The 16,799-nt window shown below is 42.1% G+C and overlaps 1 protein-coding gene across 1 annotated transcript; it reads left to right on the top strand.

The window, feature by feature from the left end:
- Positions 1-367: 367 nt before the first annotated feature.
- On the top strand, positions 368-16,175 carry Card6 (caspase recruitment domain family member 6). Its single transcript, XM_085676688.2, has 4 exons — positions 368-542; positions 680-968; positions 4,929-5,477; positions 10,497-16,175. Exons 1-4 carry the CDS (start codon positions 369-371, stop codon positions 12,833-12,835), a joined length of 3,351 nt encoding a protein of 1,116 aa, XP_085532814.2. The 5' UTR covers position 368; the 3' UTR covers positions 12,836-16,175.
- The last annotated feature ends 624 nt before the right edge of the window (positions 16,176-16,799 follow it).

Below are 16,799 nucleotides of genomic sequence, written 5' to 3'. Positions count from 1 at the left end.
GTTGAAAGTTATATATTTTGAATCTTTATTTAACTCTATTATTTACCTGCATATTGAAGATTGCTCTCTACAAATCAGTTAATTTACATTTGTATCATCATAGTACAGTGCCCAGGGCAGGCATATATAGCCCAATTTGAAGTTCAAGGGAAACTTCCTGGGAGAAGCCCCCAGCTTCACTTCATCTTTTGTTTTGTTTTATTAAGAGAGGGTCTTTCTATGTGGTCCTGAATGGCCTAGAACATGCAGTGTAGACCAGGCTAACCTTGAAACTGCAACAATCCTGGTTCTCCTGCCTTTGCCTTCTGAATGCTAGGATGATAGGTGTGCGCTACTCTTTGTGGCGTGCTTCCTGCTGCCCGGTATTAATGAAACTTAGTCTCATGATCAAAGTACTTACACACACACACACACACACACACACACACACACACACACATACGAAAAGAGCAGATAAAGGGCCAGCTACCAGGAAATCGAGGACAGAGTGCTCCGAGCTGTTCCCCTCCTGTGTTTGTTCTTCTCTGCCCTCTCCAACAAAGGTATTCTTGACTTTTTATCTTTGCTAAGTGTATTCTTTTTTTTCTCTCTCTTTCTCTCTCTATTTCTTTCTTTCTTTCTTTTTTCTCTTATACTTCTTTACTTGCCAGCATGTTTTAATTCATTTCCTGGTTTTCAGGAAGCAATGGCTACCAGGAGTGCTTCCTCAGAAATCATAGCGAGACAAAGAACGAAGCTGCTTAATGTTCTCCAGCAAGACCCCGATTCTCTCTTGGACACGTTAGCCTCCCGGAGACTGATTTCTGAGGAGGAGTATGAGATGCTAGAGCAGATTCCAGATCCCCTGAGGAAAAGTCGGAAGCTGTTAATTGTGGTCCAGAAGAACGGAGAGGAGAGCTGTCAGTGTTTCCTCAGGTGTCTGTCTGACGTGTTCCCAGAGGCAGCTGCCGCTTTGGGCTTAAAGCATGGTAAGTTGCTCTTTTAAATTTTGAAGGAAACGGGAAGGAAATGGATTTCCTGAAAAAAAAAAAATGAGTTGTTGCCTGTTGTTTGGATTTGACTTCCGAAAGGTGATTCTTTCTGAATTCTGAGACAGGAAGTTAGTTTTTACAGCAGGGAACAATGATCTCATTGATTAGGAGTTCGGTCTTCCCTGATCAGTGCCCCCAGCAGATCCTCATTGTTCCGGGGCTGGGAAAGAGCTCACTGTCAATCATGGCACTCTCTAGGGCTTTCCTGCTCACGTAGATACATTTGAGATTCACATCCCCAAAGACCTTGAGCAGGACCTTTTGACTATTCACTCTGAAGGTACAGGGAAAACGATTTGTATTAACCTGCCGGAGCATCGGCGGCTTCCTGTCCTCTGGGAAAGAATGACGGTAGAACAGTAGTTTCTAAATTTGTGGTTTCTCCATTTGACTAATACAGGGTTTAAGGACTTGAAACTAATACTTTGTAGAATATGGTTCTCTTTCTTTCTTTCTTTTTTTCTTTCTTTCTTTCTTTCTTTCTTTCTTTCTTTCTTTCTTTCTTTCTTTCTAAAAATCACTTTATTGTCATTAATTCACAACTAAAATACAGCTAGTTTAAGGAAGCCCCTCAAAAAGTTGTGGAGTCCCACACTTCTGCTTGCAGTGAACTTCTGTACAGGTAGAACGGCTGTTCTCATGCCTTGGGACTTCACTGTGTGGCCCTGGTTGTCCTGGAACTCACTCTGTAGACCAGGGTGGCCTCGAATTCATAGTGGCTCTGCCTCCTGAGTGCTGGGATTAAAGGCGTGCGCCACCACTGCCCAGCTGTTCTCCCGCTTTGAATTATATTTTCCTTCACTCATTCACATAAAGAGAGAAAAAAGAAACTAAGATGGAGTTCAAAATGGGGGAAAAAGTAGTTTGTTGCCCACATAGACCATATTTTCCCACAGGGAAAAATATTATATGGAAATTTTTTTTCAATAAAAGGTAGCTTTATACCTTCTTTCATGACTCATGTCCTTTTGCCTGCATTCTGTCCTTCTTCGTCACCTATTACTATCTTCTCTTGGTCTCCTTAAGTTTTATACTATACCCGCACTTATACCTACTCATATAGATGCATGTGTACATTGTAAACTGTGATAAGGGAAAACATGAAAATTAAAAACAAAATTGTCATATAACCTGGCTGTTCTTCTCCTTGGTTGTATTTCCAGGAAAATACACCATATTATACCACTTAGATATTTGCACATCTGTGTTTATCACAGCTCTATCTATGATAGCAAGGATATGGAACCAGCTTTACATGTCTATCAACAGATGAATGGAAAATGAAAATGAGGTTCTCTATGGAATATTATTCAGCTGTAAAGAAAAATAAAATAATGATGTTTTCAGGAATATGTATGGATCTGGAAAGTATAATGTTAAATGAGTTAATCCAGACTCAGAAAGAAAAACCTGCATGTTAATATAACAACTATTGTATGGGATTCATACAGTGGGATTCAGTATGGAATTTTATTATATGTAAACAATGTATCAGATAGCATGGCTGTTGGCATATCTACCAGAGCTGAGGAGATTGGCTCACGTGGTAAAATGCTTGCTGGGAAAGCATGAGGATTTGAATTCAGATTCCCAGGATCTACCTAGATTGCTGGCCAGGGTAGCATGAACCCATGTACCCAGTGTTGGAAGGCAGAGGCAAATAGACATAGAGTCCAGAGCTTGCTGACCGGCTAGACTCACCAGAGAGGAATATCGCCCAGCTCCAACCCCTAGACTCCACAGGCATGTGCACCTGCAGCAGTGAGCGCACACAAAAACACATGGATGTTTGCTGCACGCACATAGTATAGAACGTCCTATTCAATACTAGCTATTTAAAAGTATGCACAAATGCTAATTATTAGATGATTCAAAAATAACTAGTGGATATATATATGGAATCAAAATCAGTGCACATAGATAGCACTCTGCCTTTGCTTACTGAGGCACTTTTCACAATAGCCAGTTTACAGAATCTGCCTATTTTCCAATCAGTGGATGCATGAATAAAGAAAATATGTCATATAAAGACAGTGGTGTATAGTTCAGCCATCACAGTGAAAGTCAGGCATGCTAGCTATGTCTGTAGTTCTTACAGAGGCGGGAGGACCAAGAATTGCAGACCAGCCTGGGCTACATAGCAAGTTCCAAGCTGCTCATGACTACAGAGTGAGCGCCTATCTCAAAATTAAGCAAACATAAGAACAAACAGAAAGGATGACATCACGTTTGTAGGACAAGTGGATAGAGCCGGAAAAAGACCATATTGCGCGATATCAGATCCGAAGGACAAACATCACATGTTTTCTCTCGTTTGTGGAATCTACGTTTCTATATGTGCACATTTAATATGTGTGATGAGAAATGGGAGAGAGTGTCTGTTGGGAATAGAAAGACGAGGTGGAGGAGAGAGAGGATGAGAGAGCAGTGTGGGGCGAGTGTAATCAAAGTATGAGCTGTGTGTGTGTGAGAGAGAATGCTACTATTACTTGTGTGATTAATAAGAACAAATAAAAATTTATAGTGTCTTAAAAATGGACATGTTACAAAAGGTAGTAATAGCTAGTGATGGGGAGTGGGGAACTAGTCCAGTTTATTGTTTAGCAATTCAAGAAATGACCACTAGAGGGAGATGTATCTTTTTTCTTTTCTCCCTTCTTTCCTTCCTTCCTTCCTTCCTTCTTTCCTTCCTTCCTTCCTTCCTTCCTTCCTCCCTCCCTCCCTCCCTCCCTCCCTCCCTCCCTACCTTCCTCTCTCCCTTCCTTCTTTCCTTCCTTTGTCTTTTTTAAGTAGTATACTAAAAGAAGACCCAAGATGATTTTAAGGGATGATAGAGATAGGGCTTAGATTAAAACAGTGTATGTTCATGATCCTTAAAGCAGGCCAAGTCTTATTCTAGCTTCCTTTCCAGTTACTGTATTCAAAGTAATGTGTGACAACAAGTAATGTATGCGGGGTGATTTTAGTTCGTAATCCTGGGCTACAGTTCATCATTGTGGGAGGAGTCATGGAGGCAGAGGCTCTCGTGAGAGAACTAGTCCCATCCTTTCTACAGTCAGGAGCAGGAACAAAAGAATGCCTTTTATTTGCTCTTCTGCTCTTCAGGACCCCCTGCCTAGGGATTACCACCACTCACAGTGGCTGGGGTGGGCCTTCCTACGCCAGTTCATTTGAAACAGTCCTCCATAGCCACGCCCAAAAGCCAACCCAGTGTAGAGAATGCCTCACATGAGAGCCTCTTCTCTGGCGATTCTAAGCTGTGTTGACAGTTAAAAACTAACCTTTCTGAGCCTCATGTGCCTGGAAAAATAGAGTTTGCTATTTCTAGAATACACCATTCCAACACAGTAATCAGCTCATTCATTAGGAGCTTCTGGGATTTCCTTAGCAATGGCCCAAAGAGATCTGAGTGTGGGTTACATTGAGTGTATAATTAATACAGTTGTTAATTAAGCATATTAATATGGATTAATATAATTAATTCATAACAGCTAGACTTCTTTTCACTTTTTTTTTTTTTTTACCATGTGAAGCTGCTCTGAGAGGCAGCAGTTGCTTTGATTTTTTTTTTTTCTCTCGGAAAAGTTAGTTCTGATAATTGATTGGTTAATCATGTACAATTGGCATTTGATCTTCTGGTGAGATAAAGAAGAGAGACTGATTGCATTCCTATAGCCGTAGCTAGTCGGGGAGGCTGAGGAACGAACATATTTGAGCTCAAGTGTTTGGGCCAGCCCAGGCAACACAGATAACTTCTGTATGAAAGAAAGGAAGGAGAAAAAAAAAAAAAGAAATCAAATGAATGGGCGATGCTTGAGGACTTGAAACTTAAGTTCATTTAAAATCCTTACTTTGGAAAAAACAGAGGCAGTAATGAAATCTTTTTTTTTTTTTCAGAAGTCGCACAGCAGGGGACTGAAGCAGCAGTGGGAGTGAGCAGGGGTTCAGCAGACCCCCTTTTCCTTGGGAGGAAAACTCCGGAGAATGGAGAGATTTCAGTGCTCTCCGAAGAGAAAGAATGTGTCCATTGGGAAAGTAACCATGAGGAAACTGCAGGATCCTCCAGGGAGAACCGGGAGGGGCGTGGCACACCACAAGTCGTGGCCTCTCATTCAACTGGAAGAGCTGAGTATGACATTCCAATGAGTGTCACTTACTTAAATGATGGGCAAAGATACGAGGAGCCAGACGATTCTCTGTACTTAGGAGAAGGGGAATATCAAGAGTCTGTTGGGTACCTGGAAGATATCGAGACCATTGTGGAGGGAGGGGTCTCAGATGACCTACAGTGCTTTGTATATGATGGTGAAGAGGAAGAGGAACATGAGGATGAAGAAACCATGGGGTTTTCTGATGAAGAAACCATGGGGTTTTCTGATGAAGAAGGTAGCTGCGAGGCTCCAGAGAGCGGCATTTCATTGGAAGAGGAGGAGGAAAGCACTGAAGGTATGGTGACAGTGAATAGTTAATTAGACAGATTATCAGTGGGCTACAGAGGTATCAAGACATCCTGGAGAAGAGACATGATATGGCTAATCCACTAACCAGAAATCTTGTTTCTTCCACGGGTGTTGGCTGAGGCCATTTGTTCCTTGCTGCACAGATCTGAAATAATCACACAGAAACTATATTATTTAAATCACTGCTTGGCCAATCACTTAAGCATATTGCTAGCTAGCTCTTCTATCTTAAATTAACCCATTTCTATTATTTTATATTTTATCACGAGGTTTGTGGTCTACTAGCAAGGTTCCACTTGGTGGCTGTTTATTTCTCCTCTGGCGGCTACATGGCTTCTCCCTGACTCCTCCCACTCTCTCCATACATCTCTTTCAGCCTGGCTTTACTCTGTTAAGCCATCGGCCGAGAGCAGCTTCTTTATTAGCCAATGGCAAATAAAACATATTCACAACATACATCACCTCCCACATCACATGGGTTTTCTCTGGGGTGTGGGGGGAGATGCTCAACAAAAGAGTTCCAAGGTCTGGGAAGTGGGAGACTGTTGCATAATAGAAAGATTCAGGATCCAATGGAAATATAGATATATTTTTTAAAGACTTATTTATTATGTGTGCAGTGTTCTGGCTGCACACCAGAAGAGGGCACCAGATCTCATTACAGATGGTTGTGAGCCTCCATGTGGTTGCTGGGAATTGAACTCTGTTTATTTATTTATTTATTTATTTATTTATTTATTTATTTATTTATGTTGGGGGTTGTGGAGGTCAGAGGACAGCTTTCAGGAACTGTTTTCCTCTTCCCCCACCATGTGAGTCCCAGGGATCCAGCTCAGCGTGGCAGAAGATACCTTTGCTTACAAAGCCATCCTGCTGGTCCTAGAAGTTATTCTTTCTTTTTTCAAAAAAATTTTATTTAATTAATTTACTAATGCATGCATGTATGTATAAGTACTCTGTCTGCATGCCAGAAAAGGGCACCAGATCCCATTATAGGTGGTTGTGAGCCTCCATGTGGCTGCTGGGAATTGAACGCAGGACTTCTGGAAGAACAGTGTTCTTAACCGCCGAGCCATCTCTCCAGCCCTTGAAGTTATTCTTAACTAATCGCACTCTAGTACCCATGAACCATCTTCTGTCTACCTTTCTCTCCCCACTTCAAGCTCCTATGCGCTTTCCATCACTTCTAGGGAATTCATACTAACAAATTGTAAACTCTATGGAAGTAGTTATTTCTCAGAGAATAACAATAAGAAAAAAGTTAGTCATGAGGTCCAGAATAAACATAATTCTTTCCCAAATATTATGCTCTGAAGTTTATTGAATTGCAGATTCAGAGTCTTGAATACAGTGGGCTATTCATATGAGCAGAAGTAAATACTGATTATTGGCACAGAGATTTCTGAGGCCACTTTCCATCATGCAACAAGGGATACCTTATTTATTTTTATGTGTTTTTAATTAATTTATTTGCCAACAATTTCTTATGTGTATATAAGATCATATGTTCTGGTTACATTTACCACGCTCTTTTACTCCACACCCCAGCCCCTCCTGTACCCAACAAATCTCCCACCCACAATGAGGTCCTCTTGTTTGTGACCCATTGACCCCTTGTGCAGGCAGCTGCATCCGCTGTGAGTTCATGAAACCAATGGCCATTTCTTGCCTAGAAGACAGCGTTTTTAGGCCCTTGTTCTCTGTGCTGTGGAAGGGATCGTGTGGGTGTTCGTTTAAGTGCTAAGCACTAGCTAGTCACTTATTCCCAGACCTTGGCCAGCTGTGAGACTCTGTATTAACTAGTTTGCTGCAGAAGGAGACATTTTTTTTTTTTTTTGTTTTGAGACAGGGTTTCTCTGTAACAACCTTGGCTGTCCTAGAACTCGCTCTGTAGTCCAGACTGGCCTTGAACTCACAGAGATCTGCCTGCTTCTGCCTCCCAAGTGCTGGGATTAAAGGCATGCACCACCACTGCCTGGTTTGAAGGAGACATTTCTGACCAAGGCTGATGGCAACACTAGAGTCTGGGTATACACATACATCAGGAGGCAGTTTGACAGCATGTTCGTTCAGCACAACAGAAGTAGCGTGTTCTGTAGGGCCTATGACCTCCCTAACTATGAGCTTTTGACCACGTCCATAGTATTAGGCATAAACACCTTCCTGTGGAGTGGGCTTCAGATCCATGAGACAGAATCTTGTGACACCCGGGATAGTCTTGAAGTCACTGTGTACTTGAGGATTACTTTGAGTTTCTGATCCTCCTGCCTCTACCTCTGAAGTTGTATGATTACAGGCATGATCTACCACACGTGATTTTATTTGGTGCTAGAGATGGAACCTCAGTGCATGCCAGTCAAGCATCGTACTGCCTGATCTACATCTCCAGCCACTAGCCATTGACTTTCGACAGTACTTTCTATTTTCAGATTAAAGCACCATAGTAATTTTAGTGGCTTCATAGCCAGAAACAAATTGGGTTTTGCAATTTTTAGTTTTGACTAAGTGGAGAGCATCAGTTGAGGAACTTTCGGTGCATAGTTGAGGTCTCAGGATGTCTGAATGTGGCCCATAGATCACCATCCTGACCAAGAGACATTTATGTGTGCAAACCTTTTTCTTTTTTGAGTACTGCAAGTATAGATTTGTTAAAAATGAAAGTAGAATAATGAACCAACTCTTGAATGCTGTCCCTTGACTGTCACATGCTTGCCATGGCAAACACATTTTTACACACACACACTCATACAACATTACGATTTGTGTACTAGGGGCTGGAGAGATGGTTCAGAGGTTGAAAGCACTGGCTGGTCTTCCATAGGTCCTGAGTTCAATTCCCAGCAACCATATGGTGGCTCTCAACCACTTGTAGTTTGATCAGGCTCCCTCTTCTGACATGCAGACAGAATATACATAATAAATAAATAAATTAAAACAAAATTTGTATACTAGAAGTACACAAGTATTTGATGTGAGACAAAAACATAGAATAGATTCAATAGAACGGGAGTGGGCTCTACCAGACATGTGGCTCGAGAACCTTTTCTTTTGAGACAGGGTCGTGTGTATCTCAGGCTGTCCTCAGACTTACCCTGTAGCCCCAAATGACTTTGAACTTAGGTACTTCTGCTTCTGTTTCCCAAGTGCTGGGATCATAGGCTGTGCTATCACTCCTATTTTTTGTTTGTTTTTTTCCAGTCTGGGGATGAAACACACGACTTTATATACTCTAGATGGGCATTGTACCAGCCAAGCTCTACCTCAAGACCAAGTCTTATACCTTATGTTATTCAGGGCATGGTGCTACATGTCTGTAAATCCTAGCATTTGAGAAGTCCAGGCAGAAGGATGGAAAGTCATACTTGGCTACCTGAAACTCTGTCACACACACCTTCCTCAAGCTCTTGGTTACAACAAAACAAAATAGATGAAACATGGACTGGAGAGATAGCTCAGAGGTTAAGGGCATTGCCTGTTCTTCCAAAGGTCCTGAGTTCAATTCCCAGCAACCACATGGTGGCTCACAACCATCTCATAATGGGGTCTGATGCACTCTTCTGGCCTGCAGGCATACACACAGACAGGATATTGTATATATAATAAATAAATAAGAAATAAATAAATAAATATTTAAAAAAATAGATGAAACATCTTGTGCTAGCTGCCATCTGTCAAGAGTAAAACCTGCTCTGAATTTTCTTTTTAAGTGTTATTTCTAGTAACTAGAAAAATATATGTGAAAATGAGAGATAAGGATAAAATAGAGACAGCATGTAACTATGCAACTTTTTTTTTTAAAAAAGCAGAATAAAGATAGATTTATTGAGGGAGAGTGAAGAAAGTGCCAAAGAATTTAAGGGGTTCCAATGGGGGAATGCCCACTATGTAAATTCTGAGAGATTGTTTAATCTATTGAATTACATTTTATTTTGTATGCATGTGTATGAGCATGCATGTGAGCATGTGTACCATGGCATGCATCTAGAGGTCAGAGGACAGCTTGAGGGAGTTGGTTCTTCTACTGTGTGACTCCAAGGGATGAAACCCAGGTTGTCTAGCTTACTCACCATCTTTTGCAGGGTAAAAAGTTTGAGCTTGAAATCTTACCAATCCCTGAGCTCACCCCGAGCTCAAGACTTGAAATTCCACCAATCCCCACCGTGGAAATCTCCACCCCCAAGAAACCTACAGTAGCCTGCCTTCCACTCAGTTCTCTGCTGCTTCTTGCTTCTATATTTTTCCCTGTAAATCTGTGGGAGGCTTGTTGTGTGGTGTAACTTGTGGTATTCCTTGACTCCCAATTCTCAGGACACTTTTCACTTCAGAGCTGCCGTACTTGCATTGGGGAAACTTTCTTCTCAGAGCTGTAAGCCTTACACCTTTGCCCGCCGAGAAAATGCCTCTATAAAATTTGGCTGTAGACATATTTGTGGGGGGCATTTTCTTGATTAATGGTTGATGTGGGAGGACTCAGCCCACTGTGGGCAGTGCCACCCCCACGAAAAAGTTACATGCTGTCTCTATTTTACCCTTATCTCCCATTTTCACACATATTTTTCTAGTTAGTAGAAATAACACTTGTAGAGAAAAAGGCAGGTAGTCTTGAGATGTATAAGAAAGCAGGCTGAACAAGCCATATAAAGCAAACTTGTGAGGAGTCTTCCTCTGTGGCCTTTGCTTCAGTTCCTATGTCCAGGTTCCTGCCTTGAGTTCATGTCTTGAAGTTCTTTTTTCTGGTAGACCATGACTGGGACAGAGAAGCTGACATAACTCCTTCTGCTCCCAGAGGTCATTGTCTGTAGTAGAGCAACAGAGAACAGGCTAAGATATAGACTATGCCAAATTAGTGTGCCTCGTAGACGGAGGACAGGGCAGGAAGGGCGGTGAAATGAGACTTTCATTTTGTATTGTTTCAACTTTGGGCAGTGAAATTGCCAATTACATACTTTTAAGGGCAGGAAACAGATTCTGAACAAGGCAATAATGAGTACTCTCTGCTTTCCAGAAAGAAAAAGAGTGTTCCACCATGTCCTGTCCTGTTTGAACATGGATAGAAGCAGAAAGCTTCTCCCAGACTTTGTGAAGCAGTTTTCCATAGATCGACGAAGTGGGTGGACACCCAAGACTCCAGGAGACTTAGCTTGGAATTTCCTGATGAAAGTGCAGGCATTGGACTTGACAGCCAGAGACTTTATCCTTAGGCCCAAAATGGCGGATGAAGAGAGCGAAGAGGAATTGCTGGCTGGGATGGAGAATTTAGAAATTGGAGACATACAAACCATCAACCCCCTTGACGTCCTTTGTGCCTGCATGCTTTGTTCGGACAGCTCTCTGCAGCGTGAAGTCATGTCAAACATGTACCAGTGCCAGTTCGCTCTTCCCCTGCTGCTGCCAGATGCAGAAAACAACAAAAGCATCCTAATGCTGGGGGCCATGAAAGACTTACAGCAGCCCCCAGTGCCGTCCTCAGAAGGGCCCCCCAGGGAAACAGAAGCATTTTTAAGTCTCAAGAAGATGCCCGTCATTTCTTTTGTGCGGCTAGGACACTGTAGCGTCTCCAAGTCCAGGATCCTTAACACATTGCTCAGCTCCTCCCCACAGAAACCACGCAAAATCTTTCTCCATCAGGATCCGTCCATTCCCGTGCTTTCTCGACAAATTTCTGGTGGCCTGGTGGAGGTGACATGGTGTTTTCCTGACAAGGAGCTAAAGGAAAATCCTCATGTTTTCCAGAAGCCTGTTGCCGTGACCAACCTTCGTGGAGATCTTGAAAGCTTTTGGACGCAGTTTGGTTTTCTGGTGGAAGTTTCCTCAGCCATGTTCTTCTTCACCGACTACCTTGGTGAGAAAGAGTGGGACTTGCTGATGTTTTTAGGAGACGATGCTCTTGAAAGATGCTACTTTGTCCTTGGTCCTCAGGCCAAGGAGAGTGAAGAGGCTCAGATTTTCCAAAGGATCCTGAGACTGAAGCCGTCACAGTTACTGTTCTGGGAAGTGGAGGAAGCTGAGGGTAGAAGGAAGACGATGGAGGCCCTTCAAGCTGCCCTCCAGGAAGTAATGTCCTCTTCGCTTAGATGTGTGTCCCTAGAAGAGATGGCCTCTCTGGCCAGAGAGCTGGGCATTCAGGTAGACCAAGACTTTGACATTCCTCAAGATCTTCAACTTTCCCCCAGTACGACTGGAGACGAGAGCCAGCACACACGTAGTCAGACAAAAAGCCCATCTGAGAGCCGAGCTAAGGTGCCAGTCATAGAGCCTGGAGTCCCATGTGAGGACAGGCAGAATGCTCAGAATCTGCACCAGACTCCAGGGTTTGTGCCCCCCCCAGTCCACCCGTGGCCCCTGCCGACCACATTTGGAAGTAACTTTTACCACGGGCCCTTGAGAGCCCCTTGGGTTCTGAGCCCCCACTTTGGGTCGCAGCAGAGGGTTAAGTGGTTCCATCCTTTGCCCCATCAGGGTACAAGGGCACGTGGCAGAGGGAAAAGCTCTGGTCCTCGGAACTTCCAACCCTGGGGATTTTATTCAGGGCAAGGATTCATGAAAATTTCAGGAGCTTCTCAGGGGCATCACTTGAGTGGAACATTTGGGAGATCACAAAGCCAGATTCCTCATGTGCGGAACCATCCTGAGAGCCCACAGGCAGAGAGAAATCTTCAAAGGTCTGGGACGGTGGTCTCTCATGAAGATCACTCACATTCTCTGGGCTCCCAAGCAAGAACAGTAGCAGAGAAGCCGCAGGCTGTGAAAGCCTGTGCCCTGGGGATGCAGCTGAGTGAAGCCACTAGAAAACCTGCCAGGACAACATTGCATAGTAAGTATCCTCACCCTCCGTTCTGTCAGCCAGCAGGAGCCAGTCAAGAACCAAAAATGCCTGTTTGTCATCAAGGATCTCAATGGATTAAAAAGGGAAGGCCTTCAGATTCAGCTTTCCAGCCAGGATCTCAATCCACATTTGGGAGTAAACTTTCATCCACCTGCCAGTTCAACTCCCATCAACCCAAGTTCCAGGTCAAACACTTTGAGCCTAAGCCCATTCAACCTCAGAAAAAAAACCCTCATCCCCAGCCCTCCCAAGCTAAAGCCCCTCATCCCCATCCTTCCCAAGCTAAACCTACTCATCCCCAGCCCTCCCAAACTAAACCCACTCATTCCCAGCCATCCCAAGCTAAACCCACTCATCCCCAGCCCTCGCAAGCAAAACCCTCCCCATCCACATCTACTCAGTTCAAGCCACATAGACCCCAGTCTAAGCCTTTTCAACCTAGATCTACTCAGCATACATCATCACAGACTAAACCTTCGCAGGCCAAGGCCCACTACCCACGAGCAGGAAAACGTTGAAGAACATGTCCCCGAGACCCAGGAAGTATGTTCTTTGCTTAGGCTATTTCTCTCATGTAACAGCCTGAAGAAGAGTTTCAGTGAAAGACTGATAAAATGAGCAAAACCACAACAAAAAAATTATGCAAAGTCTAAGTGCATAGCAAAGTAAATGTGGGAACTGTGAAAGTAGTTAAGAGAAGGATCTGGCTGGGCAAGGTGACACATACCTGTGATCACAGGTATGATTAGGCAGAAGCAGTCGGATCTCTGTGTGCCTGAGGCCAACCTGATCTACATAACAACATAGAAAGTTCTAAATCATCAGAGTACATGAGATCTGGCTGAGTGGGAGGAGGGAAGAGCTGGGGATGGACTTAGTCATTGTATACATGTTTGAGATTGACAAATAAAAAATGCAAGATGGAAAAAGAATAGGACCTAAGGATACATAAATCAAACTGTATCCAACCTTATCAAGCAATGTGTGATTTGACCCCAGGGGATGGAGTCTTGGGCATAAGCCATTTATGTGAGGAATGGAATTACAGTATAATTGCAAAGTAATAAAAATATGGAGATCAAATTATCTCAGTGTTGAAGAAAAACTGCTTCTGAGGTGCCTTGGTTTTGGGTTTATTATCAGCCACTGAGCAGAGACCCTGCACTGTTGGTTAGTTAAATAAACTTGCTTGTAGTACCAGCCCCAATTTTCATACCTGATAAGACTGTCTCACTTGGCTCTTATATACAGGGAAATAATGAATATTCAGCAAAACACATCATTTTACATAAACTTTGGGATTGATTTATATATGTTTCATACTTTGTATATAATAACAAAGAATTTAGCTCATTAGAAGTCCTGATATTATGAGTTTAATTAATTGAAATTGCTATAGAGATGAATACTTTACATTGGTATGGGTCTTGGTCTACTGATACAACTTTAAGGTCACTTTTGTTATATGTATATTTCTGCTCTTGATTAAGGTATTTTGTTTGTGCAGCTTATTTTAAAATGTAATATATAATTAAGAAATACAGGCCAATATACAGTCATCTGTAATAGTCAAGCTTGTTGTCATGGTAGTTAGGTTTTCTAAATGTACAGAGATATATTTCAGATGGATAGATATTCTTCAAATCTTTCCAAAGCTAACAGATTATGGCATTTAAAGTGTTTTAAAAACTTAGGACTTTTTATGACAATGAGACACATTGCTCCTGGCAATCTACTTCAAGAGGAAGATGGGCATTGAAAAGGCTCCTTATAGAGTTTATTAGCCATTTGGGCAAGAAACTGCTCTTGCCTGGACTGTTTGATGTTATGCTATATAAACTGTGTCTCTGCCACTCCTGTGCAGACCACCGAAGAGGCAACATGTAAGCTGTCACACTGAGAAAGGTACTGAGCCCATATGGATAACGTAGATAAGGATAATGGGGTAACATAAGTTATAAGAGCTAATAAGTAGCCTGACCAAATGGGCCAATCAGTTTATAATCTTATGGAGTCTTGTATATGATTTTCCTTGGGAGTTGCCAGTTGTGGGGTACCGGGCGGGACAGAAACCCCAACAAGCTGGCCCCGTCATGTTACAAAACTGGACATGCAGAACCCAGAGAAAAATGACTGCTGAAGTTGCCTAAAGGTGAGACAGTCCTTCAAGGTTCCTGCTTCATGAAAGAGTTTGCCAGATGTTGTGCAAATCGGTGGAACTGTCTTTAAAATTTCCTGCTTCATGGAAAATGGGCCTGTAGGCTGAAGATGGGTGCACCAGTGTTACAGAAGAACTTTGGGTGACTGTCCAGGCAGCAAGATGTCTCTGCCAATTCTAGAGTTTTGGAAGTTGCTTTCAATGTATTTTCTGTTAACTTAGGTAATATTATATCCTTCTGGAGTTTTTGATGAAGTTGAAGGATAGTTATAATTATAGTTTTTCTTAGATATGATAAAAGATAAAGTAGATATAAATATTGTAACTATAATTCTTGCTTGATACCTGTTTTGTTATATGTAAGTGTCCTATGTTAAAGTTAAAACCTCTCTTTTTATTTAGACAGAAAAGGGGAGGTGATGTGGGATTCCACTGTGTATGCTGTGAATATGTTTTATTGCCATTGATGAATAAAGAAGCTTCTTGGGCCCATGACAGGGCAGAATATAGCTAGAAGAGATACAGCAAGAGAACAGGTGACGTCTGGGAGAAGCCAAAGAGCTGCTGCAGAAGACAGACGCCAGATGCCAGACAATCATGTGGTGATACGCAGATTAATAGAAATGGGTTAATTTAAGATATGGGAGCTAGCCAATAGGAAACATGGACTAATAGGCCAAGCAGTATTGCAATTAATATAGTTTCTATTTGCTTATTTTGGGTCTGGGTAGCTGGGAAGTGAACGAGCAGCCTCTGTCTACATGAAATCAGAAATGTGTTAGTGAATTTTTAATTTTAGAATTAAGTTGAAAAGATTAAGATGAATTTATAAAGGATATAAGTAATGTTTGAGAGAACTTACAGTTTCAGAGAACTTATAGTTTGGAGGAATTACAATTTTCGGAAGTTCATATTGTTCTGAACATTTGGATAGCTTCTGCTAGGTAGCCATGTTAAAAGAATAAACTTGGTCCAGATATTTAGCTGGAGCATCTCTGAGTTTGTAAGTGGTACCAAGTGCCAATAAAAGAGGACATTGGCAGAACGTGCTGCTGCACACCTCTGACTTGAGACTGAGAAAGAAGGAACAAAGTTCATTAGCAGGTCACAGGGAGACCAAGCCTCAAAAACAAAAACAAGCCACCTAAAGGTAGATGTTAAAATTTGCCTCACTTAGAAATAAAGCAAGATTTATAAATTGGACTAACCATCTCAGTTTTTGAATGTATGAATTTTAATTTTTTATTATACATATGTATAGTGCATGTGTATGTATGCACATGTATGTCACAACATATATGTAGAGGTCAGCGGAAAGCTTTATGAAGTCTGTTCTTCCACTTTTATGTGTAGCAAGTGCTTTCCCTCTCTGAACCATCTCACCTGTCCCCATAAATTTAATTTGAAATAGTAAAATAGTTCCAAGGAGTCAGCTAAGCCAAAATATTGCTTTCAAGGCTTCAAGGAAAAAAAATCATATTGGCCAATGGATGTCAAGTAAACTTTTGAAAGGAATCAATACTGTCTGAAAACAGTCTAATATCACAAAAATGTGTTTGTACATATGTTGAATAATCTTGTATTTCTGTCTCATGGTTGTTGTAAAGATGAAAAGGAAATAGAAGACAGTATCTGTGATTTTTTTTTTAGGATGATAAATGTAAAAGATAAAATAAAATGGACCATTTTCAAAACAAAAATGCCTTAAGCCAGCACACACTAACCTACAGATAAACAGGAAGTCTGGGCCCCGCTGACACTTGCTAGTCTAGCTACCCTCACCCAAACTCAGAAGTTCAGAGAAGAAAACAGCTGAGAGACAAGCTGGCCTGATAAGTGCTTCACAGCTTTTCATGCTCCTGAAAAGCCTTAATAAGGAAGATATAAAATATGTAAATTAACCCACATATCATGTGGGCTGAGAAACAGACAATTGTTGATGGTAGATGACCCGTGGGACCATGCATTACCGCCCCCCCCCCCAACACTCAGCCAAAGCAGTAAAGGAGGAAGGGGCCACCATTCAGGGTATAAAAACTGTTCTTTGTGCTCAGTTTTTCTGTGCTCCCTTTTGTCTCGGTTGCCACCAGACTGTGCAAGATAAACTGCGCAACTTTTACTATTCTCAGTCTCCAGTGCTCTTCATTATGAAGCGAGGAGCCTCATTCTCACAATAAAAAACTTGAAAATCGCCTGCTAGACTGTGGGAGGAGAGAGCCATTTGTTGGTTTCTGGCTACTTAGCCCTGAAATAATCACACATAAAGTGTATTAATTAAAATCACTGCTTGGCCCACTAGCTCTAGCTTCTTATTAGATAACTCT

This window comes from Myodes glareolus, chromosome 15 (genome assembly GCF_982192425.1).
Source record: "Myodes glareolus chromosome 15, mMyoGla1.1, whole genome shotgun sequence".
NCBI lineage: Eukaryota > Metazoa > Chordata > Mammalia > Rodentia > Cricetidae > Myodes > Myodes glareolus.
The sequence above is the reverse complement of the archived record's forward strand: the minus strand, read 5'-3'. Positions and strand labels throughout refer to the sequence as shown.

Bases quoted from the DNA above. Each gene is read 5' to 3' on its own strand.
- Card6 (XM_085676688.2), top strand. From the start codon at position 369: ATGAAACTTAGTCTCATGATCAAAGTACTTACACACACACACACACAC. The intron at 543-679 runs GTATTCTTGACT...CCTGGTTTTCAG, and splicing joins CTCTGCCCTCTCCAACAAAG to GAAGCAATGGCTACCAGGAG. The intron at 969-4,928 runs GTAAGTTGCTCT...TTTTTTTTTCAG, and splicing joins CGCTTTGGGCTTAAAGCATG to AAGTCGCACAGCAGGGGACT.